Raw genomic sequence first — 22,710 nt, forward strand, 5'->3', positions numbered from 1 at the left:
GACAGATGAGATCTGAAATCCACTATTTAAAGAGGAATTACAAAATATACCTAACTTTTATAAAAATATTTTATCTTCTTACCATATAAAATATCTCACTTTCTCTTTTCTCTTATGTTCTTTTCTCCTCTATTTTTTTGCCTGCTCAATATTCTATACTTTGAATTTTGCACTTTGTATTCTTTGTTTTTCTTCTCATTATTTCAATCAGGTGATTCCTTTATATAGCTGGGAGGAGTAAGTGAGTTTCTCCGATAATAATAATGGATTCATAGGAAAACATGAGGGGGATGGGGCAGTATATTGAAGACATGGATGGCCACATTTAAGAAAAAGAACACGAATACTCAAAAATCAAGAGCATGACTGAAACCTAGTGCACTGCAATAGTGCATCTGGTTTGGGTAAGCGCCGGCGCCGCTCTTTGGTTACACTGATTCTTCCTCAGTTCGTCTCACCTCCTCCCTCCCTGACTCTGTTTCAGAGTTTCTCGCTGAAGACGGTAATCCATACATGGGGTTTCAAAGCATCAGTCATGTCCTCAAGAAAAAGAAGAAGAGCAATGCCAATAAAAAGTTGAAGATAGATGAAGCCTCGGCGGAGGGCACCAGCGGTAATGGCAATTCCGGCGGTGGGGTCATCACAGATTCGAGATTCTCTTCTGCGCACTCAGACCCTCGATTCCAGAGGGTTCCGAAGCACAAGTCGAAGGTCGCGATTGATCCTCGATTCAATCGCATGTTCTCCGATCAGCGCTTCTCTTCCTCGTCAGCTCCTCTTGATAAGAGAGGCAGGCCTAAGAAATTCAGCTCCGGAAACCCTCTTCGTCATTACTACAAACTCCAAGAAGAACAACAACGAGAACACGAAGAACAAGAAAAAGAAGACGAAGAGGAGGAAGGGCAGAACAAAGTAATTAGCAGTGATGAAGATGGAGGGGGAGACAAAGAGAGTAGCAAATCGCAGTTGGAGTTGAATAATGTCAGAGGCGAGTCATCAGAATCTGTCTTGAGTGTCGATTCAGAACCCTCGGCATCAGAAGGAGATGCTGAGAGCGGTGGTGAGACTGATACTGATTCAGATGAAGAATATGAGGTTGATGTGGGAGAGGAGTCTTCAGTGCAGGTAAAATTTCAGAGTTCGGGTTTCTTGCTGATTTTGTTTATTTTTTTTAGCAAATGAAATTTCATGAATAGGAAAAGAATTTTCGAGGGGGGGGGGGGGGGGGAGAATAAGAAATCTTCCAAGATAATCTGGAACAAATCAGAAGAAAAAACTAAAACAAAAAACAATCCAACCAGTTCTACCAATCCCTATTTAAATCCTGAAGGCTAGCTTCCCTGAAAATTCCAAACCCAACACTCTGCCATAGATGGAACTGAATAAGGTGGAGAAGACCAAAGGGGAGTCTGAGCAGACTGAGGGGCTCGGACGAAACCGAATAAGGTGGAGAAGACTGAGGAGACAGGATGACTCTTCACCGAGGGGCTCAGATGGGACAGCTCTTCGCAGGGGAGCTCGGACAGAAGCTTCCGAGCAGATTGAGGGGCTCGGACGGGATGGCTATTCGGCAGGGAGCTCGGACAGAAGGTTCGGAGCAGATTGAGGGGCTTAGGCGGGACAACTCTTTGTAGGTCAAGCTCTTCACAAGCTGGGTGCGTGGGTTGGAGCTCAGTGGGCCAGTTCTCCTTGTCGCGTGGAGACTGGGCCGAAGCAGAATATGCCGGGACCATGACCACGGGGAAGTGGGCGGGGCACTGAGCCAAAGCCCATTTGAGTCTTGTTACTAGTTAGTTTGTTTACTATTGTTTTTGTTACAAGTTGTTGGGTATTAAGGGGGTGGCCAACGGGAATAGGGGGTCAGCTAGACATTTTGGAATCTCTTCTGTTAATTTGGAGAGTGGCTCTCTCGAACCAGCCAACCTATTCTTATTTCAATTTCTTTTGTATGCATTGCCTTAGTGGAATTCAGTTCATCTCACTTTCCAGCAAGTAATTCATTCCATTACCCATTATCAATCTGTTGTATCCATTCCAATTACATTGAGTTTAGTACAATTTCAAGGGGAATCATTACAATTGGTATCAGAGTCAACTCTTGCGACCATGGAAGAGGGAACTCGCATGAACCAAATGCTGGTGTCCATTGCTGCCCTGAAAAAAGCATAAGAAGAACATCAGAGAGTTCAAGCCGATGCACAACAAGTTCAAGTAGATCAGCAGAAGGTACTTATCAATCTTACTCAACAGTTGGGAGCACTTTCAGAGGGTGTGAAACTTTTTGGCAAGCAGAAGCTCGATCAAGTAGGCCCAGGGGAAACATCAAACAATGAGTTTAAGCATCACCACTATGAGAGCTACCATGGGGAGCAACACAATGCAGATAGAGCAGGTATTCAAACTAAAACTATACGAGTTGATTTCCCTAAATTTAATGGGGCAGATCTGGCAGGTTGGCTCTATAGGGTCAATTATTTCTTCCTATTTCACGAAATCCCACCCCATCAAAGTGTTCTGTTGGCATCCTTCCATATGGAGGATAAGGCCTTAATTTGGTTTCAAGACTTGGAGAGATTTGGTCTAGTAACAAGTTGGGAGGCACTGCACACCCGATTTGGGGTCAATCCGTATGATGACCCATTGGAACAATTATCCAACCTAAAACAAACTTCTACTATAACCTTGTTAAAGGAGCAGTTTGAAGAACTGTCCAATAGAGTCAGGAACTTAGATGAGAACCATCGGCTTAGTTTGTTCGTGGGGGGATTGAAGGAAGAGATAAGGTGGGCAGTGAAACTCCTAAGCCCAATCAATGTGCATATGGCTTATGGCAAGGCCCGGGTACAAGAGGAGAATCTTCTAGCAACTAAGAGGTATATCCTACCCAAGCATTCTACCCCTTCGTATCATCATCATGTGACCAAAGCAGCAGCCAAACCCAACACCCAGGTCCACAAATATACACTTGAACAGATAAGAGAAAAGAAAAGCAAGGGGTTTTGTTTCAATAGTGATGCCAAATGGCACCTCAGGCATAAATGTGGGCTGCCAAGCTTTTTCTGTTAGAAGGAAGCGAGCTAAACTATTTCAAAGAAAAGGAGGAGCCACTCGGGGTGGTATAGCATGATTGCCCAGAGGGAGAAGGGTTTGAGAAGCAACAGGAGAGGGAGAGGATAGGGTGGAAATCACCCTACATGCACTAACGGGGTCTCCCCACTCCAAAACAATGAGAGTGGTCGGTTCTTTCAGAGGACAACTTTTTGTGATACTGGTTGACTCCGGCAGCACTCATAATTTCATTGATCCGGCTCTGGTTAAGAGACTTAAGCTGACCACGAATAGTGAAGAGAAGATGAAAGTGGCTAATGGAGAGGAAATATGGTGTGAAGGAAGGTGTCCAACAGTGAGTTTTGCCGTGTAAGAGACTATATTTGAAGCTGATATGTACTCTCTGATTTTGGGGGGCTGTGATATTGTACTCGGAATTTAGTGGCTTAGCATGCTTGGTGAAATCATGTGGGACTTTGTTAAACCCACTATGAAATTCCATCACCAGGGCAAGGTTGTTTGCTTGCAAGGACTCACTTCCCAAGGATTGGTGGAAGAGGAATCGGTGGGAAAGTTATCCCAATTGGAGAGGAAGGGAATTCTCTTACTACCATTGGAAGAAATAGAAGAAAGGGCAGCGTACAACACTCTCCTTCTCCAAACATCCTTGTTGGATGAGTTTCAAAAGGTATTTGCAAAGCCTAAAGAATTACCGCCCATTAGGTCATGCAACCACGGAATAACTCTTAAGGAGGGGGCCTCTCCAATCAATGTAAGACCCTACAGATACCCTTATTTTTAAAAAGAGGAAATAGAAAGGATTGTCCCGGAGTTATTGGAGCTAGTAACTATAAGACCAAGCCATAGTCCTTAATCCTCTCTCGTTTTGTTGGTAAGGAAAGCAGATGGCACGTGGAGGATGTGTGTCAACTATCGAGCCCTAAACCAGGTCACCATAAAGGACAAATTCCCAATGCCTGTGATTGAGGAGTTGTTAGATGAACTACATGGGGCTAAGATCTTTTCAAAACTAGATCTGACGTCCGGGTACCATCAAATTAGGGTAAAGGTGGAGGACATACCTAAGACAGCTTTCCGGACACACGAAGGACACTATGAGTTCCTCGTGATGCCCTTGGGTTGACAAATGCACCATCGACCTTCCAAGGCTTGATGAATGAGGTATTCCGACCCCATCTTAGAAAATTCATTATGGTTTTCTTTGACGACATTATGATGTACAACAAATCTATGGAAGAACACCTCAAACACCTAAGAATGACCCTACAAATTCTACTCGATCAACAACTGTTTGCCAAAATAAGTAAATGCAAATTTGGCTATCGAGAGGTGGAGTATCTAGGGCATTTGGTATTGGGTAAGGGGGTCAGGGCATACCCCACCAAGTTACAAGCTATTATTGATTGGCCTTTACCTAAGACTCTCAAAGCTCTAAGAGGGTTCCTAGGTCTCATAGGGTATTATAGAAGATTTATTAAGGGGTATGGAGCCATAGCCGCATCCCTGACCAGTTTACTTAAGAAGAATGGGTTCCACTGGAATGAGGAGGCTGAGAAGGCTTTTAGGGAACTAAAGGAGGCAGTGTCTACTCCCCCTGTTCTAGCCCTACCAAACTTCACGAAGAAATTCACTATTGAATGTGATGCATCAGGTAAGGGGATTGGGGCAGTTCTTATGCAACAAGGGCAACTAATAGCATACTTTAGTCAAGCATTGAAGGACATAACCCTTCTCATGTCAACCTATGAGAAAGAATTGGTAGCTTTAGTAACAACAGTTAAGAAGTGGAAACCCTATATTTTAGGGCAGTCATTCATTATCAAAACAGATCAACAGAGTTTAAAATTCATGTTGGAACAAAGAATGGGCACTCTAGTGCAACAGAAGTGGATCACCAAACTACTGGGATATGATTTTATAGTACAGTACAAAAGGGGACAAGAGAATCGAGTCGCAGATGCTCTGTCCATAAAAGATTCAAAAAGTGACACTCTCAACCCAGCAGACGATCATGCAGCAAACAACGATGCAAGTATAATGGTTATTTCCTTCCCTACTGTTGGGTGGATCGAAGATTTAAAAGCCTCGTATGCAGATGATAGTGACATACAAAATATCATGCAACAAATTCAATCGGGCACACCATCAGAAGGGTCCACTCCGAGGGATGGGTTATTATTTTACAAAGGCAAGCTGTTTATAGGCAGAAACGAATAGATCAAGCAACAAGTATTACAAATAGTTCATGGCAATGTAGTAGCGGGGCATGAGGGATATGAAAAAACAATATAGAGAGTCAGAAGAGATTTCTATTGGTGTGGCATGAAGAAATAAGTTAAGTAGTTCATCAAGGAATGCCCCATTTGTTAGCAGATGAAAGAGGAAAATACTTACCCCGCGGGCTTACTACAGCTACTTCCCATCCCAGGAAAGGTGTGGATAGATCTAAGCATGGATTTCATGGAAGGTTTACCCCATTCACATGGGAAAAACGTCATTTTAGTGGTGGTGGACCGTCTCTCCAAATATGCTCATTTCCTACCCCTAAGTCATCCATTCACGGCAAGTCAAGTAGCACAGAGTTTCATGCAGAACATTTTCAAATTACATGGCATGCCAAGATCGATTGTCTCGGACAGGGGACCACATTTTTAAGTAAATTTTGGCAAGAACTCTTTAATCTACAAGGAGTCTAATTGAAATTCAGTACGACTTACCATTCGCAGACTGACGGTCAAACAGAGGTGGTGAACAAGTGCTTAGAAGGATACCTTAGGCGTTTTGTGGGGGACACGCTGAAAAATTGGGTGAAGCACTTACCATTAGCCGAATATTGGTACAATACATCTTACCACACCTCGGCGAAAACTACCCCGTTTCAAATTGTGTATGGTGTACCACCACCACATCTCCTGAGCTATATTCCAAGGACCACCAGGGTGGCGATGGTAGATGAACACCTCAGAGATTGGGAGGTAGCAATGGATCTCCTTAAGCATAACCTACAACAAGCACAAGATCGAATGAAAAAGTATGCTGACCTAAATAGAAAGGAGCGAAGATTTTTAGTGGGCGACTGGGTTTACCTACTACTCCAACCTTACCGACAAACAACCGTGGCAGTCCGGTGGAGCCTAAAGCTGTCACCAAGATTCTACAAACCCTTTCGGGTGTTACAAAAAATCGAAGAAGTAGCGTATCGATTCGATCTTTCGGAGGAAGCTTAGATTCATTCGGTTTTTCATGTATCTCAACTCAAGCCACACCTTGGAGCGTCAGTTCGAGCGAACCCACGACTCCCCCCCATAGATTTCCAAGGAATCCTTAGCCTAGAACCTGAAGAGATTTAAGAGAGGCGTATGAAGAAAAGGGGGAACCTTTCGGCAACAGAGATATTGGTTTGGTGGGAGGGGCAAGAGAAGGAAGTGGCGATGTGGGAGTGGTATCACACAATGAAGGAGAAATTCCTGCACCTTGTGGGCAAGGTGCTTTGAAGGGGAAGGTATTGCTATAGATGGAACCGAATAAGGTGGAGAAGACTAGAGGGGAGTCCGAGCAAACTGAGGGGCTCAGACGAAACCGAATAAGGTGGAGAAGACTGAGGAGCTCGGACGGGATGACTCGTCGCAGGGGAGCTTGAACAGAAGGTTCCAAGCAGATTGAGGGGCTCGGACAGGATGACTCTTCACCGAGGGGCTCGGATGGGACAGCTATTCGCAGGGGAGCTCGGATAGAAGGTTCCGAGCATATTGAGGGGCTCAGGCGGGATGGCTCTTCGTAGGCCGAGCTCTTCGTAGGCCGGGTGCCTGGGTTGGAGCTCAGTGGGCCAGAACTCCTTGTCGCGTGGAGACTTGGGCCGAAGCAGAGCGGGCCGGGACCATGACCATGAGGAAGTGGGCGAGGCACTGGGCCAAAGCCCATTTGAGTCTTGTTACCAGTTAGTTTCTTTACTGTTGTTTTTGTTACAGGTTGTTGGGTATTAAGGGGGTGGCCAGCGGGAATAGGGTGTCAGCTAGACATTTTGGAATCTCTTTTGTTAATTTAGAGAGTGGCTGTCTCGAACCAGCCAACCTGTTCTTCCTTATTTCAATTTCTTTTGTATGCATTGCCCTAGTGGAATTCAGTTCATCCCATTTTCCTGCAAGTAATTCATTCCATTACCCATTATCAATCTGTTGTATCCATTCCAATTACATTAAGTTTAGTACAATTACGAGGGGGATCATTACACACACCCTAAAGAAGTCAAAAACTGAATCTTTTCCCACACCAAATACGATATTCAACTTCTTCCCAAAAAAAAATCCGTTTGTTATGTGCCATCCATAAAACCCACAATACTGCATCCTTGCTACCCTTCCATAGAGTTGTTCTATCCTCCTCCTTCCAAAGCCTGCAAGAGAAGTGATTAACAAGTCTTCCACTGAACAGGGGCATACCCAACTCTCTTCCATAAAACTGAACAATTTTCCAATTCCTCTATGCAAAATCAGAATGCAAAAAGAGATGAGAGGCTCTTTCAGGATTCCTGTAATGGAGCATGCAAACATCTGGATAGAGAGCCTTCACAGGTCTCCTAATTTTTAGCAAGTTGTTGGTTTTAATTTTGTTAAACCATTCCCATTGACCACAAAGTAAGAGATAACTCTGTTTGTCTCAGAGCACAATCTAAAAAGATTAGGAAAAGAAGTGGAAAAAAAAATCATTCTCGAGCCGTGAGTCTTTTCAAAAATGAATCCGGGAACCCCTCCCCACTACAAACTTAATGTGAGGGGTGAAAATAGAGTAAATCTGGGAAATAGACCTCCATCCATTCTCATCCAACCCAAACTTACTGCAAATAACACTATGCCATAGGGAATTATCTTCTAAGGGGAAGGACAACAACCATTCAGCTAAACAAGCGGTGTTTTTCGACACCAATTTACCAAGACCCAACCCGCTCTCCTTTTTAGAATTACAAACCTCTGCCCACCTTACTAAATGGTCCCTACAACCACCTAGACTGGACCACAAAAAATCTCTCAAGCTTGCTAGCAACCCCCATTGGAATTCTAAAAACAGATATAAAATACAACAGAATGCTAGAGAGACTAGCCTAGATAAGTTAATTCCACACTGAAAAGAGAAAAGGGCACCCTTCCAAACCATCTAGTCTTTTGGTAATCCTCTCCATTACTAGTTTCCAAATATCCACCTCTCTAGGATTCCCATCGAATGGAACCGCTAAATAAGTTAGGGGCAAGTCCAATAAGGGGCTTGTTGCTGATTTTGATGCCACCCAATTTCTTATTAACGAAGAACTGAAAATTTTAAACGCATTTAATAAGAACCGTACTTTTTTTGTTTGGCTGCTGAGGAATCAAGAACAAAAGGGGTGAATTCAAAATTTTTTACTTTATACCTCTTTCCTTTTTGAACAACTTGGGGATATGGTTGTATTACGTTCGGTTTGAATGAGCTTTTTTTTTTGGTCTTAACATTTAAATTGTAAAAGTCCGATTAAAATTTCTAGTTTTGTTTTTATTTACCTCTTACTTTCTTGGCTATCAAACATTGCTCAATTTTATTTCAATTAACACGGTTACTTACATTTGCCGATCTTTGGGTTGCTATGTAGAACAGGAGGAAAATATACCTGAGATTGAAAAAGAAACCCACAGGCTGGCTGTTGTTAATATGGATTGGAATCATGTTAAGGTATGTCATCAAAGCTTAGATTTTAATTTTACTTGTTTTTCCAGCTATTTGTGGTGAAAAAGATTGAAGTGGGTTTGTAATGATGCTGAAATATGTTGTCTTCTGAATTGTTGGATGTCAAATTATTCAAATTTTCAATAAAAAAATAAGTGAAGAAGTTTGATTTTTAAATTAGCTGTGACATAAAAATTTTTGGACAAAACACATTGACTTCTCCTAAAGTATGGTGAAAAGATGAGATGTGGATCTTCCTTGAGGTTTAATAAATTTGACAAACTTGCCTTGAGGTTTGGTGAAAAGCACAGATATTTGGTTTCAAAACTCTCATTTGACAAAAAAGATGCAGACTTCCCCTACTATTTGGTGAAAAGACAAGTCCAAGAAGGTATATAAGTGTCCCAAGAATCAAATGTTAGGAGAGTTTCATGGGATTTTTGAAAAACTTCATATTTTTGCCAAATCTTAGGGGCAGTCCGTGAAATTTTTGGAAAGGCGAGATCTGTAGGTTTTTGCCAAACCTCAGGGAGGTCAATGCCTTTCACTGAAAAGTTTGTATTGCTTTCTTATAAGAAAATTATTTTGTTTTATGAAAAGTTAATGTCTTCATGCTTCATTGTTGGCTGTGCTTCTTATCAAAAGCAGGTTTATGTAGTATCACCTGATTTTGTTTGAAGTTAGGTAGTTTAATTTAGAGATTGAACAAGTATTCTATTGATGTTAGACGCTCAAGTGTTTGTTCTAAAACATATAGCTCCTTAAACCTAATGGAGAGCATTTGAATTAGAAATTAGAAAGCAATATCATTGCCATTGGGAGCAAGGGTCTTGCATTCAACACTTGTGACAAAGAAATAATATTCAGTTGAAGATTATAAGCATTACACAAGTGGATGGTTTGTTGAATTTTGTAGTTATGGAAGTATTGAAGTTACCCTTGTATTTGTTAATATTATTTTCTATTTGCAATGCTATGTTGTTGACTGGAAATTTTGCTGCATTTTTTAGGCTGTTGATCTTTATGTATTACTGAGCTCATTTCTTCCTAAAGATGGGCAAATTTTGTCTGTGGCTGTCTATCCATCTGAGTTTGGGCTTAAGCATATGGAAGAGGAGGAGGTGCATGGTCCCATTGTATTATTTGACGATGAGACTCAACAAAATGACAGCGATGATGAAGATGAGATTGACGATGAGAAGCTGCGTGCTTATGAGAAAAGTAGGCTAAGGTGATTAATGACGGTGTTGTTTATTCATTTCTTTTAGTTTTAAATCAGTTTTTAATTGGCTATAATGATTTTTGTACTCTTTGCCTCTCTCATTCCCTCTCTCTCTCTCTCTCTCTCTCGGGCACATGTGCTCACATAGACACCCCTATCTTAGACACACAAAGATGGTGTTAGAACTTTTTTAGGATGAGGACACATTAACCCATGTTAGACTCAAACCTGAAGGTCCTAGGTTTGAGCATGGAAACAGCCTCTCCAATTGTTGAGGTAAAGCTGCGTATGTTATGCCTTCTCTAGACACCCAATATGCCATGGGAGCCTTGTGCAATGGGCGTCACATTATATATTTTTAAGGATCCATTGAATTCTGATTTGAACTTGTGTTCCACTATTTGTAATCCTTTTTGAATCAAATCTTGCCCCTATTCCTTTTAGATTTGTCAATATGTGTGGTTGTCACATGCATCCTTCTTTCCGGAGATAATATTAGAGATTGGTGGAGGGAGTGCTATGTTCAAGGGTGAGAAGGTTTTAAAGTGACCAACAAATTGAAGCTTGTTAAAAATAAGTCGAAGGAATGGAATAAAAAGGTGTTTGGGAATATTTGTGAACAAAAAAGCAATATTATATATATATATATATATATATATATTTTGAGATAGTTGGGTTGGATAGGCTGGTGGAGTATGGTTCGCTGGGAAGGAGAATAGATTTAGGAGGATTCATCTTTGTAACAAGTTCAAGGTGCCCTTGAAAAGAGAAGAGAGGAGTTGACATGAAAAATCAAGGGTCAAATGGGTGGGGGGGATTTTAACTCTGATTTGTTTCATAGGGTGGCTAATGTATTAAGGAGCCTGGCATAGATTTGAGGAGAGTAGTGAGGGATCACAAATAGATTGGGGACAAGATTATGCATTTCTATTAGTTATACTGAGAGGTTGAAGTGGAGAGTGTAGATTGGACTTCCATTGGGTTAGATATGGCTAATTGATTAAAGAAGCCTTTTGGCACATGGGAATTTAGGATGGTTGTGTTTGATATGGATAGGGAAAAAGCACTGGGTCCAAATGGTTTTACTATGGCCATTTGTCAGGATAGTTGCGAGGTGTTGCAAGAAAATATCTTAAGTTATTTTTGGGGAGTTCGATCACGGTCATGTGTCGGGAAGAGTGTGTGCCCAACTTTATTGCACTTATTCCTAACAGGTTGAGGAGGGCGAAGGGTTTCATGCCGATTAGTTTGGTGACCACTGTTTACAAGGTTTTAAGTTTTAAATAAGGTATTCTTGTCAAGGAGATCAAAGGAGGTGTTGGGGGATTTTTCGAAGATTGACGATATGCTTTTGCTAATGATAGACAGATGTTAGATGCAAATGCGGTGGTTGAGGATGTGAGAGGGAGGGGTAAGAAGGGTGTGATTTTTAAATTGGATTTTTAAATGTCCTATGATATGGTAAATTGGACTTTATTGATATTGTGATGTGTAAGAAGGGCTTTGGGGCAGTGTGGATAGATTGGATAAGAGGGTGCTTTAGCTGTACTATGATGTCAGTGATTGTTAATGATCAACCTAGGGACTGGTCTAGGGTTTCTTGGAGGTTAAGGCAAGGGGATTCAGTGTCTTTTTTTTTTGGTTTACTTGGGTGGTTGATGGGTTGAGTAGGTTGATTTTGCATGCTCAGGATCTCGTGGTGATTAGGTTTCTTTCAATTCAAAGGGAGGAGGTGGAGGAGTCTTATCTTCAGTTTGCACGATTCTATCTTCTTTCTAGAGAATGGTGTTGGGAAATTCAGCAAGGTCCTTATTTTGTCAAAATTTTCAGAAGATTTTGAGGTTAAAGATAAACTTGTCCAAAAGTGGGGTGGTGGGCATTAGTTTGAGTATGGGCAAGTTAGAGGGTTTTAGGTCTCTAGCTGTATGTGACTCTCTGGCTTGGCCTTTATTGTATTTAGGTCTCTCTTTAGGGGGTGAGCCTTTGTCGATTGTTTTCTGGGATCCAATGTTTGAGAGAGTAGGGAGGAGACTATGGTTACATTTGATTTGTTGACGGCCTATTCCTAGGAATAGATTATGTATAGTAGATTTGTTAAAGTTATAATTAGTTATATAAAAGAAATGTTGTTACCATGAAGGAAATAACAATGTGAAACTTTTTTTAAATCCATAATAAGGAGTAGAAAAGAAATGGTTATTCCCAAATTTCACCATATGAATTTCTATTTCTTTCCCATTGCATACATGTTGGATGATACAGTGAGGAATACACAAAGAATAGCCGTCACCTCTATCCTCATTTTTTTTTTTCCACTAAATTCCATCTTTTTCCAAGGAATAGCTATTTCGCAATCAAACGTATCCTAAATGGTTGGAGGAAGTATCATCCTCTTTTTTTTGGTGGGAGAGGGTGGTGGTGGAGGATTACTCTCTTACTGCTGCCCGTTATAATGTTCCCATTTAGTTATTTTTTTTTTTTTTTAAGAATTCATGTGAAGGTGGCTGGGACTTTGGGGAGAATTTTTGAGAGATTTCCTTCGGTCGAGTTTTGGGGAGGTAAAGAGGGATCACCTTGTTAGTTGGGATGTGGTTAGGATACCCAAATTTTTTTTTTTTTGGGGGGGGGGGGGGGTGGGGTTTGGGGGAGAGGGTTTGAGGCTTGGTAATGTGGAATCTAAAAAAATATCCTTAATTGGAAAATGCATATGGAGGTTCCTCTTAGAGGCCAATTCCTTATGGACTAGGTTAAAAAAAGTACGTATGGAATCATTGGAATGGGTGGGATACAAAAGGAAGTTGCAATGTTACCCCAACGAATCCTTGGTAGTTTGCTTCCCTAGTTCGCATGTCTATTCATTCCTCTTAGTTGCTTCAAAGTGGGTAATGGTATCTTTTTCTGAGAGAACATTTGGGTGGGGGAGACTCCATTGGAGCTGTTGGTGACTTGGCCATTTGGAGTTTCTATTGTTCATATTGATTTCAGCTTTTTCCTTTTCCGCCATGGTGGGAGTTGCTTTCTTCATCGCAATTCATTTCTCCAAGTATCTCTATGAAAGAGAGGTTGATGAGCTTGCTTACTTGGGATGCTTATCTCTGGATTGGGGATTTGTTAGGGTCTTTCTCTTCAAAGTGTTTCTTGACTCATCTTCTAAAACCTTCAACTCCTAGCCCTTTTCATTTGAATAAAGATGTTTGGCAAGCAAAGGTTCCTTTTAAGATTCAGGCTTTTTATTTGGACTCTAGTTAAAAAGGAGACCTTATGTGGCACTTAATCCAGATGTTTGTATGCTGTACTGTAAGTCAAATGAGACTAATGCTCATCTTTTTCTTTATTGCTGGATGGCGAGGTGTCTTTGGAATGCTTTGTTCTCTTATTGTGATGACGTGTGGATGGACTCACAAAATTTCAATGAAAGAGAAGTTGATGAACTTGCTTACTTGGTATGCTAGATTCTTTTTGTTCCCACCATGGGGGAGGGGGGGATGCTCATCTTTGGATCGGGGATTTTTTGTTGGGGTATCTCTTCAAAGTCTTTATTGACTCATCATCTAAAACCTTTAACTCCTAGCACTTTCATTTGAATAAAGCTGTTTGGTAAGCAAAGGTTCTTTTTAAGATTTGGGCTTTTATCTGGACTCTAGTTCTCAACAAGATCCATATGAATGACTTGCTACAAATAAGGAGACCTTACAAGGCACTCAACCCAGGTGTTTGTATGCTTGTACTGCAAGTTAGGTGAGACTAGTGCCCATCTTTTTGTTTATTGCTGGGTGGCGAGGTAGCTTTGGAATGCTTTGTTCTTTTATTGCAGTGAGGCGTGGGGGTGGTCCCGCAAAATGTGTATGAATTTTTGTTAGTGAGATTTCAACACTTTGAGAAAAGTAGAAGTGGGAGGGCTTTATAGACTTTTGTCGTTGTTTTAAATCCTGGACTAGACTGGAATTGGCACTTTACCAGTCTGGGTGATACCAAGAAACTGGACTTGAGCAGAACCAGAATAAACCCAGCTGAAATTGATCAGCTCAGCCTAACTTGGATGGACTCAGGGCAAGCTAGTTGACCCAAAAAATAATGCGTCAAATGCAGCAGATGAGATTTGAACCCAGTCCTAGCCTTGGCCCCCAATCGGTCAGCTCGGCCTAAATGCTTCTTCTGTTAAGTTCTTCTGACATATAAAATATGTGTGCATTCTCATCTGCCTACATGCATACTTGAATATTTTTAATAACAGTAAGTTTCAACAATGCTATATTAATAGGAAAACAGTTTAGATTTGTTTAGGATCCATTTAGTTTGTGGAAAACATTTTTCGTTTTCCATTTTTTAGTCTTTCAAAGATATTATCAAATTTTTAGCTTATTTTTAGTTTTCCAAGAGTCATATAAAAAAGGTAGAAAATAAATAGTTTGTTTAAATGCGCAATTCAATTTTCCATTTTTTATTTCTAGGTTTCAAAATAATTACAAAAGGGCGACGTCTTTCAATTTTTCAAAACTTATATAAGATAATATTTGGGATCATGGATTTTGGGGCTTGAATTTGGATTTGTGTAGATTTAGAAGAAACTCTATATATAATCCACAGAATATAAAGACCAAGATCTGAATTTCATGCTCCCATATGCAAAGTAAGAGTTAGAAATCTAGAAAATAATAAAAATGATGTTCTCCAACTTTTTGTATAGATTTGGAAAATTGGAAAACAAGTGACTTTTTTTAATTATTTTAAAAATTATAAATGGAAAATAAAACTATTTCCACAAGCAGATAGTGCAAAAACTGTTTACTGTTAGTGTATTTCATACAAATATTGTAAAAATAAAAAATTAACTAAATTTTTTACAATTCTTTTGGAAAACTAAAATGGAAAATGAAAACTGTTTTACCACAACTAAATGAGCCTTGAGTTTTGTTATTTATTATTTTTAGTTTAATTGACAATTTTTGTTTATAAATGGTAAATATATATGTTTGTGTGTTGGTTCGACTGCTGGTTTGACCCATTGGTTGGACCAGTCAGACCAACCCAGTAGCTTCACTGGGTTGGTCACTGGTCAGGGTTTTAAAACCATGACTTATACAGTGTACGCCATTTTTCAGACTCTTTGGCTGGGTGGAATTCGAGAATTTTCAAGGATTAGAATATTTCACTGGCTTTTTCCCAAAGCAAAACCGGTGAAATATTCGAAAAAAGTTACTTTTCTTGCATCTTTTCAGGCACATCCTGCTAGGGTTTTTCGGAGGTTTTTTCTGTCTGATCTTCAATAGGGATTGGAAGCCAGTGCTCTTGTGGTTTGGTTATTTTCTGTTTCTTCTGAGAATGCCTCATTGTCCATCCTTGTACTTTTTTAGTCCTTAATGAAATTTTTATTATCTAGAAAAGAAATTAAAATGTTGCCAGTTTCTCACTGAGTTTTTCCTGTTTACAACCCTACTCCTAATCTTAGTAAGTTCAATAGATGTGAAAGGTGTGTTTTGACACATTCAGGTATGCTACCTTTTTTTGCTTGGATTCATAAGGAATGGTCATGTGAGCATCTGTAGTGTTTATGTACTTCTCTTTAACTTGACAAACTTCTGACTCTCATAATGCTTGCTGCATTGTGTTTGCTTTTATGTTCTTATGTAGGTACTATTATGCTGTAGTGGATTGTGACTCAAGTGCTACAGCAGATTATCTTTATAAAGTTTGTGATGGGCTTGAGTTTGAAAGATCATCTAATGCGTTGGACTTGAGGTTTATTCCTGATTCAATGGAATTTAAACATCCTCCTCGTGATGTTGCCACAGAGGTACTTTCTGCAACCCCCTTTGATTGATCATAAGATCTTATATAACATGCTCGGAATAGGGTCTTATATGCGTGATTACTCTTTTCAGCTAGAATAGGCCATGCCATGATCAAAATTATAATTGAGATAGGCAAGGCAGACTAACTAAACTCAGGAGATAAATTGAAGATACTCTGCTGCTCTTTGCTACAAGTGTGAGGATCTCTTCTTTCTATGCTAGGGAGCACACCCTGTTACAAGTAACACTAGAACTTTGACTTCAGCAAGCAAAAGGAGTGCCCAATGGCCAATCCTTAGTAACCGTATTACATGTTCTGAAGGTCATTATCCAATGCTAGTTCCATATCCTGGTCTTGGGAGGAATTTTTGTAAAAGATTTAAATCTAAGTCACTTTTGTATAAAGTGACCATACTCAAGACTCAATCTGGGCTTTTGCAATTGACAGCCAGACCGATGAATTTTTTTGGGTGAAAGTTGTATATTTTTGGAACACATTCTCAACAATTCCCTTAGGAGGGGAGCATAGGCGCAACGGTAAAATTTTCGCCATGTGGCCTGGAGGTCAGGTCACGGATTTGAGGCTGGAAACAACCTCTTGCAAAAATGCAAGGTAAGGCTGCGTATTATAGACCCATCGTGGTCTGTCCCTTCCCTGGACCCTACATATGTGAGAGCTTTGTGCACCGGGGTGCCCTAAAATTCTCAACAATTCCGCCCAACTCACTCAGACACACAAGAACACATTCTAGAGTCCAGAAAATGAAGTGGGCTATCTCCATACAATTTTTTAGGCAGGACGCAGACTTTGCTCAAGTTTTGAATTCCAAAATTGACCAAGAAATGGGGAGTTTCTCCTTGGTCATTATGCAATAAACAGTGGGTGTTTGTCTTTAGAATTTCTCTTTTTCTTTTCATTTATTTTCATTTTGAAAAGTTTCAAATAGTTTTATACTTCACAAGCATTTGCATCTTGTTTCTCCGCTCCTAAATTCCGTATTACTCCTAATCCTCAAGCACGTTTATGATTATCTGTGGTTTGACCATCATTTCCTTTAGCTATTGCACTTGTTTTAGGGCATTAGCTGTTTGAAATGCTTATATTATACTTTTGAGGTCAAATTTAGACAATTTAATACCCTTCAATTACTGATGGCTTGTAGCACTTATGTTAATTATCTAGAAATTTTTTGTTTTTGTTTTTGTTTTTTTTTTCTTCTTTTCATTCCAATGCCCATAACTAGATCTAGTTTATGCATGTTTTGGGCTAATTTTATCTTAGGCATACAAAATTCATGTGTTAATATTTTGCTCAGGCACCTGCAAGCTATGAATGTTTAGACTTCCATACTGGAGCAATGCAGCACAGTAAAATTCATATGTCTTGGGATGAAGATGATCCACAACGTATAAAGACCTTGAAACAAAATTATAATGCCGATCAGGTTAGTAAAAGTGTATTTGTAATTCTACTCATCTTGTCATGAATTGTTAATGTTGTCTTTTAAAATCTCAGGATCATATAATGTAGAGTTAATTTCAATAATAATAAGAAATGGGGCTACTGAGCTTATGTCCTCTTGTGTATTCCCTATTGTACCCTCTATCTTGGCAATGACAAACTAAAATGTGTCGCAAACTAAGTGTATTTGTAATTCTACTCATCTTGTCATGAATTGTTAATGTTATCTTTTAAAATCTCAGGATCATATAATGTATGGTTAATTTCGATAATAATAAGAAATGGGGCTACTGAGTGTGTGTCCGCTTGTGTATACCCTATTGTACCCTCTATCTTGGCAATGACAAACTAAAATGTGTCGCACACTTATTAATGGTTGAGATTGTTCACTTCAACAAGTTGTATAGTTTTCTCATGTTTTTTGCCTCCATTTTTCCTCTCTCTCTATTCAATTATTGTTTAGAAGATAATACTTCAGCTGAAATTACATAAGGGCCCATTTAGTTGTGGAAAACAATTTCCATTTCCATTTAGTTTTCCTTAAAATTGCAACCAAAAAAAAACAAAAAGTTAGCTAATTTTTCATTTTTACAACATTTGAAATAAATGAACTACAATAAAAAGTTTTTGACACCATTTTCTTGTGGAAGTAATTTTATTTTCCATTTCTTATTTTCCAAATAACTACAAAAATGCCACCTTGTTATCCAATTTTCCAAATATATATAGAAAAGTTGGAAAACATATTCTTATTATTTTTCTAAATTTCTAACTCTTACATTGTGTATGGGAGCATTGAATTCAGACTTTGGGACTTTTACTTGTCTGGATTATGCATCGAGTATCTCTCAAATCCACACAAACCCAAATTCAAGTCTCAAAATCCATGATCCCAAACACTATCTCATAAAATTTTTGGAAAACTGAAAAACAAGTAGTCTTTTTTACAATTATTTTGAAATCTAAATATAAAAAATGAAAAATTGTTCTGCACATTTAAACAAAACCATTATTTTCTACCTTTTAATATAAATCTTGAAAAACTAAAAAATAAGCTAAAATTTTGTAATTCTTTGGAAAACTAAAGATGGAAAATGGAAAATGTTTTCTACATCTAAATGCGCCAATATTTTCTGGTTTTCTGATGCATTATAGACAAAAAAGTTGGTATATAAGGGTTAGCTGTTGAACCTCTATATATTGGAGAGGGCTTAAGTTACTGTTGGGACAGTAACCTTTCCGTTCCATGCAAAATAGGAAAAAGATGAGGTCTGGTGTAGATCATATTCTTTCAAGTTAAGAGTTGTTTTGTTAGAAAGACGCTTCCACTGCCACATGAATATTGATGTACTGAATTTGATAAGATTTATGACCATTTTGACTTTCAACAAGAGAACATGCGATAAGTCATTGTATTGCTTGTGTATTTACGAATACATAAACTAGGATAACCATGATGGGCCTACAGACGATTTTTTTTCCTGAATGTTAATATGTGTATAACATGCCAATACATTTATGCAGACCAATTCTTTTATTTGTATATATGCTGAGTCTGGATGCATGCACATGGTCTCATTGTATTTGCAACTGCATTTTGAAAGCATTATGCCATTATTATGATGTTTGATGATTATAGTAGTGACAACTCCTTTGAACCAGGGCATGGATACAAACATAGACACAAGTAGGGGTGTACAAGATTTAACCAAAAGATCAAAAACTGGACCGACATTGACCCATTTGACAGTTTGGTTCAGTGTTTAGGTTTCAGTTTGCATTTTATAAAACTGATTTTTGGATTTGGTTTTAGTTTCGCTTGAGAACCAAAAAAATAAAAAAAATAAAAAATAAACTGCAAAACCAATTAATATGAAAATAGTTATTAGTAACAATATATACATATGCAAATATATATTATCTGGTAATTTTCTCATTACTGTGTGTGTATAATCAAGCTCTGGTTGCCTGGTTGATCATATAGAATATGAAGAGTTTGAAACGGAAGGCAGGGCTTTTATAGAGAAGCAGAGCCCCCCATCCCCAGGTTCCTTCTTTGGATGTGGGGCAAGTGATTGAAGAGTGAGAGCATTGAGAGTGGAGCGAAGAGTAGTTGGTTGCTGGGTGTTGGGAACGAATTTTGTCCCACATCGGGGTGGAGGAAGAAGGGAAGACCCTCCCCCCTCCTGTTAAAATGCATCTCACACAGGTCGTTGAGCATACTTCCACAACATTCAATGATTTTGCGGTCTGGATAGTTGCTGGGCCATGCTAAAGCCCATTGCTTTTGGCATTTGCCTTAACAAGCTATGGAGCCCCTTGCCTTCGGGTGTTAGCCTTAACAGGCTATCATGCCCATTCCTTTTTGGCATTTGATTTTAACCACTGAGGCCTTCCTTCAGTCACGCTTAGATTATTTAAAATTTTGTATTAATAACCGAAAAAAATCAAACCGAACTGCAAAAGATCGGTCTACAATTCAACTTAACGGTCGATGTGTGGTACAGTTTTGGCTTGAGCAATTTGAAAACCGATTAGTTCAGTTCCGTTATTGGTTTTGCCCAAAAACTGAACTGAAAGGTCCAGTTACACTCCTAGACGCAAGTGTCCAATATGATACATGTCTGACTCATTGACACGGAAAATCTTAAAAATTCATGCACAAGGACATGGGGATTAAAACTTCAAAAGTGATGCCACTTATGTTTCTCATACAAGTTTTGCAGAAAACCTTAAAAGGGATAATGTTAAACAGGGGTTAGCAGGGAGAGGGACACTATTCAATTGGAGTGTAGCTAAATAATCACATTGGAAAGGAAATTAAAGGTTATTAGATGATAGGTGAAGGGAATGGATGTGGAGATAAAATAAGTCTAGTAATATCATCTTTTAATTAAGAAGAGTGAAGAATGCTTAATAATCTTCAATAGTAAATAAAAATCGAATAATTTTTTTCTTAATTGGGGAGGGTAGATCATTTGTTATATTAGGACTGGAAAATTATTGTAGGTGAAAGTTTTAGCTGCATAATAGAGTCTTAGTGTTAATATATGCATTAAAAAATAGAAGAGAAAGGGTAACATAGATCAATGTAAGAGAATTGAGTGATTTTTTTTTTATAGAAAAATAAATTCATTAGATAAAGAAAGAATGTACAATCAGGAGAGAAGATGTATCTAAAGAAATCTGAGAATCCCCAGAAAAACAAAACAAAAATGGAAAACACAAAAAATGCAGCAACCCTTAGAAGGGGCCGCCGAACATCTGTTGAACACATCCCCTTAAAATTTCTATTGCCCACACACCACAACGAAGTGATAAAAAGCACTTTCTTCACACCAACCAATATGGAATCTTCTTCCCTGAAAAAATACGCAGATTATGTTCCTTCAACAAGCCCCATAGCACTGCAAATAAAGCACAATTTCGTAAAGCAATACCTTCCTTCCTCCTTCCTAACCCCACAAAAGATATTGCCAAGAACTCCTCCGCTGTTCTTGGAGAAACCCAGCTTTCTCCAAAATAATTAAATAACTTATTCCCAAACACTCCATGCAAAATTGCAATGCAAGAAAAGATGAGAAACAGATTCTGAACAATCAAAACAAAGCATGCATATATCAGGGGATCGAACCTTTAAAGATCTCCTCATCTACAGCAAATCATTAGTTTTGATTCTATTAAGCACAACCAACCAAAGAAACACTTTGATTTTATGGGGAATTTTGACCTTCCAGATTACTTTGTAGAGTGGAAAGGAATGATTGGTGCCAACCAAGGAATCAAAGAAAGATGTAAACGAAAAAACACTCGAGGAATCCAACAACCAAGATCGACTATCATCCTCGGAAGACATCCTCCAGTTATTCAACATAACCAACGAAGAAGATAATTCAGTAGTTTCCCTATCATTCAAGGCTCTCCTAAAATGAAAATTCCAAGACAGTAGAGGATTGCCCGAATCTATAATAAAAGTAGAAATGGAATCATTTTGCCCTGAGCTCAAATGAAATAAGCGAGGAAAAGAGGTGGCCAAAGCAACATTCCCCAATGATATATCTTACCAAAAACGAATGTTGCAACCCTTACCCATTACAAATTTGGTGCAGAGAATAAAGAGAGGATAAACATGGGAATAGCTTTCCATGAGCTTTCCAAAGAACATCTAGAGCCTAAATTTGTATCTCACTCATTCCCATCTAGTCCAAATTTACATTTGATAACTTTATGCCATATGGAGGAAAACTCTAATGGGAAGTGCCAAAGCCATTTAGCCAAAAGGGTCATATTCTTGAACACCAAATTTCCAAGACCCAGACCACCCTCTTTCTTAGTAGAATAGCTAGTTTTACTAAAGAGATTGAAAAACAGGTTTTAGGTGAATCTATAGGAAGATGTTTGCTTAGTAAAATGAGTTGGTGGTGGGATCAAGACATCCAAAAAGGCATTAAGACAAAAACAAAATGGTTTAAGAAATGACAAAAATGTAGAAACATAGAAACATTGAAAAGTATAATGAGGCAAGAAAACATGCAAAAAGGTTGTTAATGAAGCTAAACATATAGCATATAGTAATTTGTACACTATACTAGATACAAAGGAAGGACATATTTAAACTTGCTAGAGATAGAGAAAGAAAGAGCAAAGACTCAGGTAATATCAAATATATAAAAAAATGAGGATGATAATGTTTTAGTTAAAGAAGAAGATTTACTAGAAAGCAAACATACTCTAATAATATACTCACTGAAAACCAAGTAGAAGGCTTAAATTCGAAAAATGAGGAAAAGGTTTGAAAACTTGAGATGATTCAGTGAATCTCGTAGGAGACATCTAGTGGTTAAAACTTAGACCATCCATGTTGGAGGTCTTAGGTTCGAATTTTGGGAGGAGGGGGGGAGAGGTAAACTCCCAGTGTGTAGTCAAGGCCCACTTTGGGCCTCTAGTTGACACAAAAAAAAAAAGTCCAATGAATTTAAGTTTGCATTAAAGAAGATGAAAATAAAAAAGGTATAGGACCAGATGATTCCAATTGAAGTTAGGAAATGCCTAGGTTATAATAGAATTCTATGTTTAACTAATTTACTTAACACATTATAAGAAGTAAGAAAACACTAGATGAATGGAGGAAAAATAATACTTACAAAAATAAAGGAGATATTTGAAGCTGTAATAATTATCATAGATATAAACATATCTAAGAAACACGAATTTCTGAAAATTAAAATTCATTAACAAGAGAGTGAAGAATTTACAAGGGGGGCTGGAAGATAAGACTCCTCCTTAGAAAGCCAAAGAAAAAAAAAAATTTTAAAAAAAAAGAACAAATGAAATTACAATGATGCGCCCTCTAGTTTCTATGAAGATCTAACAAAAATAGTCTCCAAAAAAACCAAAGGAATGATGCCAAAATGACGCAAGGAAAACCACTTTATCCCAAAGGAAAACATGCAATGTAACTTTGAGAAAGG

The 22,710-nt window shown here is 38.7% G+C and overlaps 1 protein-coding gene across 1 annotated transcript in view; it reads left to right on the forward strand.

Annotated features, from left to right (window-relative positions):
- Positions 1-246: 246 nt before the first annotated feature.
- The window catches only part of LOC131146566 (pre-rRNA-processing protein esf1), a 36,530-nt gene continuing 14,066 nt past the window's right edge, over positions 247-22,710 (forward strand). The window contains exons 1-5 of the mRNA XM_058096234.1: positions 247-1,125; positions 8,695-8,769; positions 9,774-9,994; positions 15,617-15,779; positions 17,094-17,222. Of these exons, the coding sequence (XP_057952217.1) occupies positions 514-1,125; positions 8,695-8,769; positions 9,774-9,994; positions 15,617-15,779; positions 17,094-17,222 (1,200 nt within the window). The 5' untranslated portion in view covers positions 247-513. The remainder of the gene's footprint in view (positions 1,126-8,694; positions 8,770-9,773; positions 9,995-15,616; positions 15,780-17,093; positions 17,223-22,710) is intronic.

This window comes from Malania oleifera, chromosome 13 (assembly GCF_029873635.1).
Source record: "Malania oleifera isolate guangnan ecotype guangnan chromosome 13, ASM2987363v1, whole genome shotgun sequence".
Taxonomy (NCBI): Eukaryota; Viridiplantae; Streptophyta; class Magnoliopsida; order Santalales; family Ximeniaceae; genus Malania; species Malania oleifera.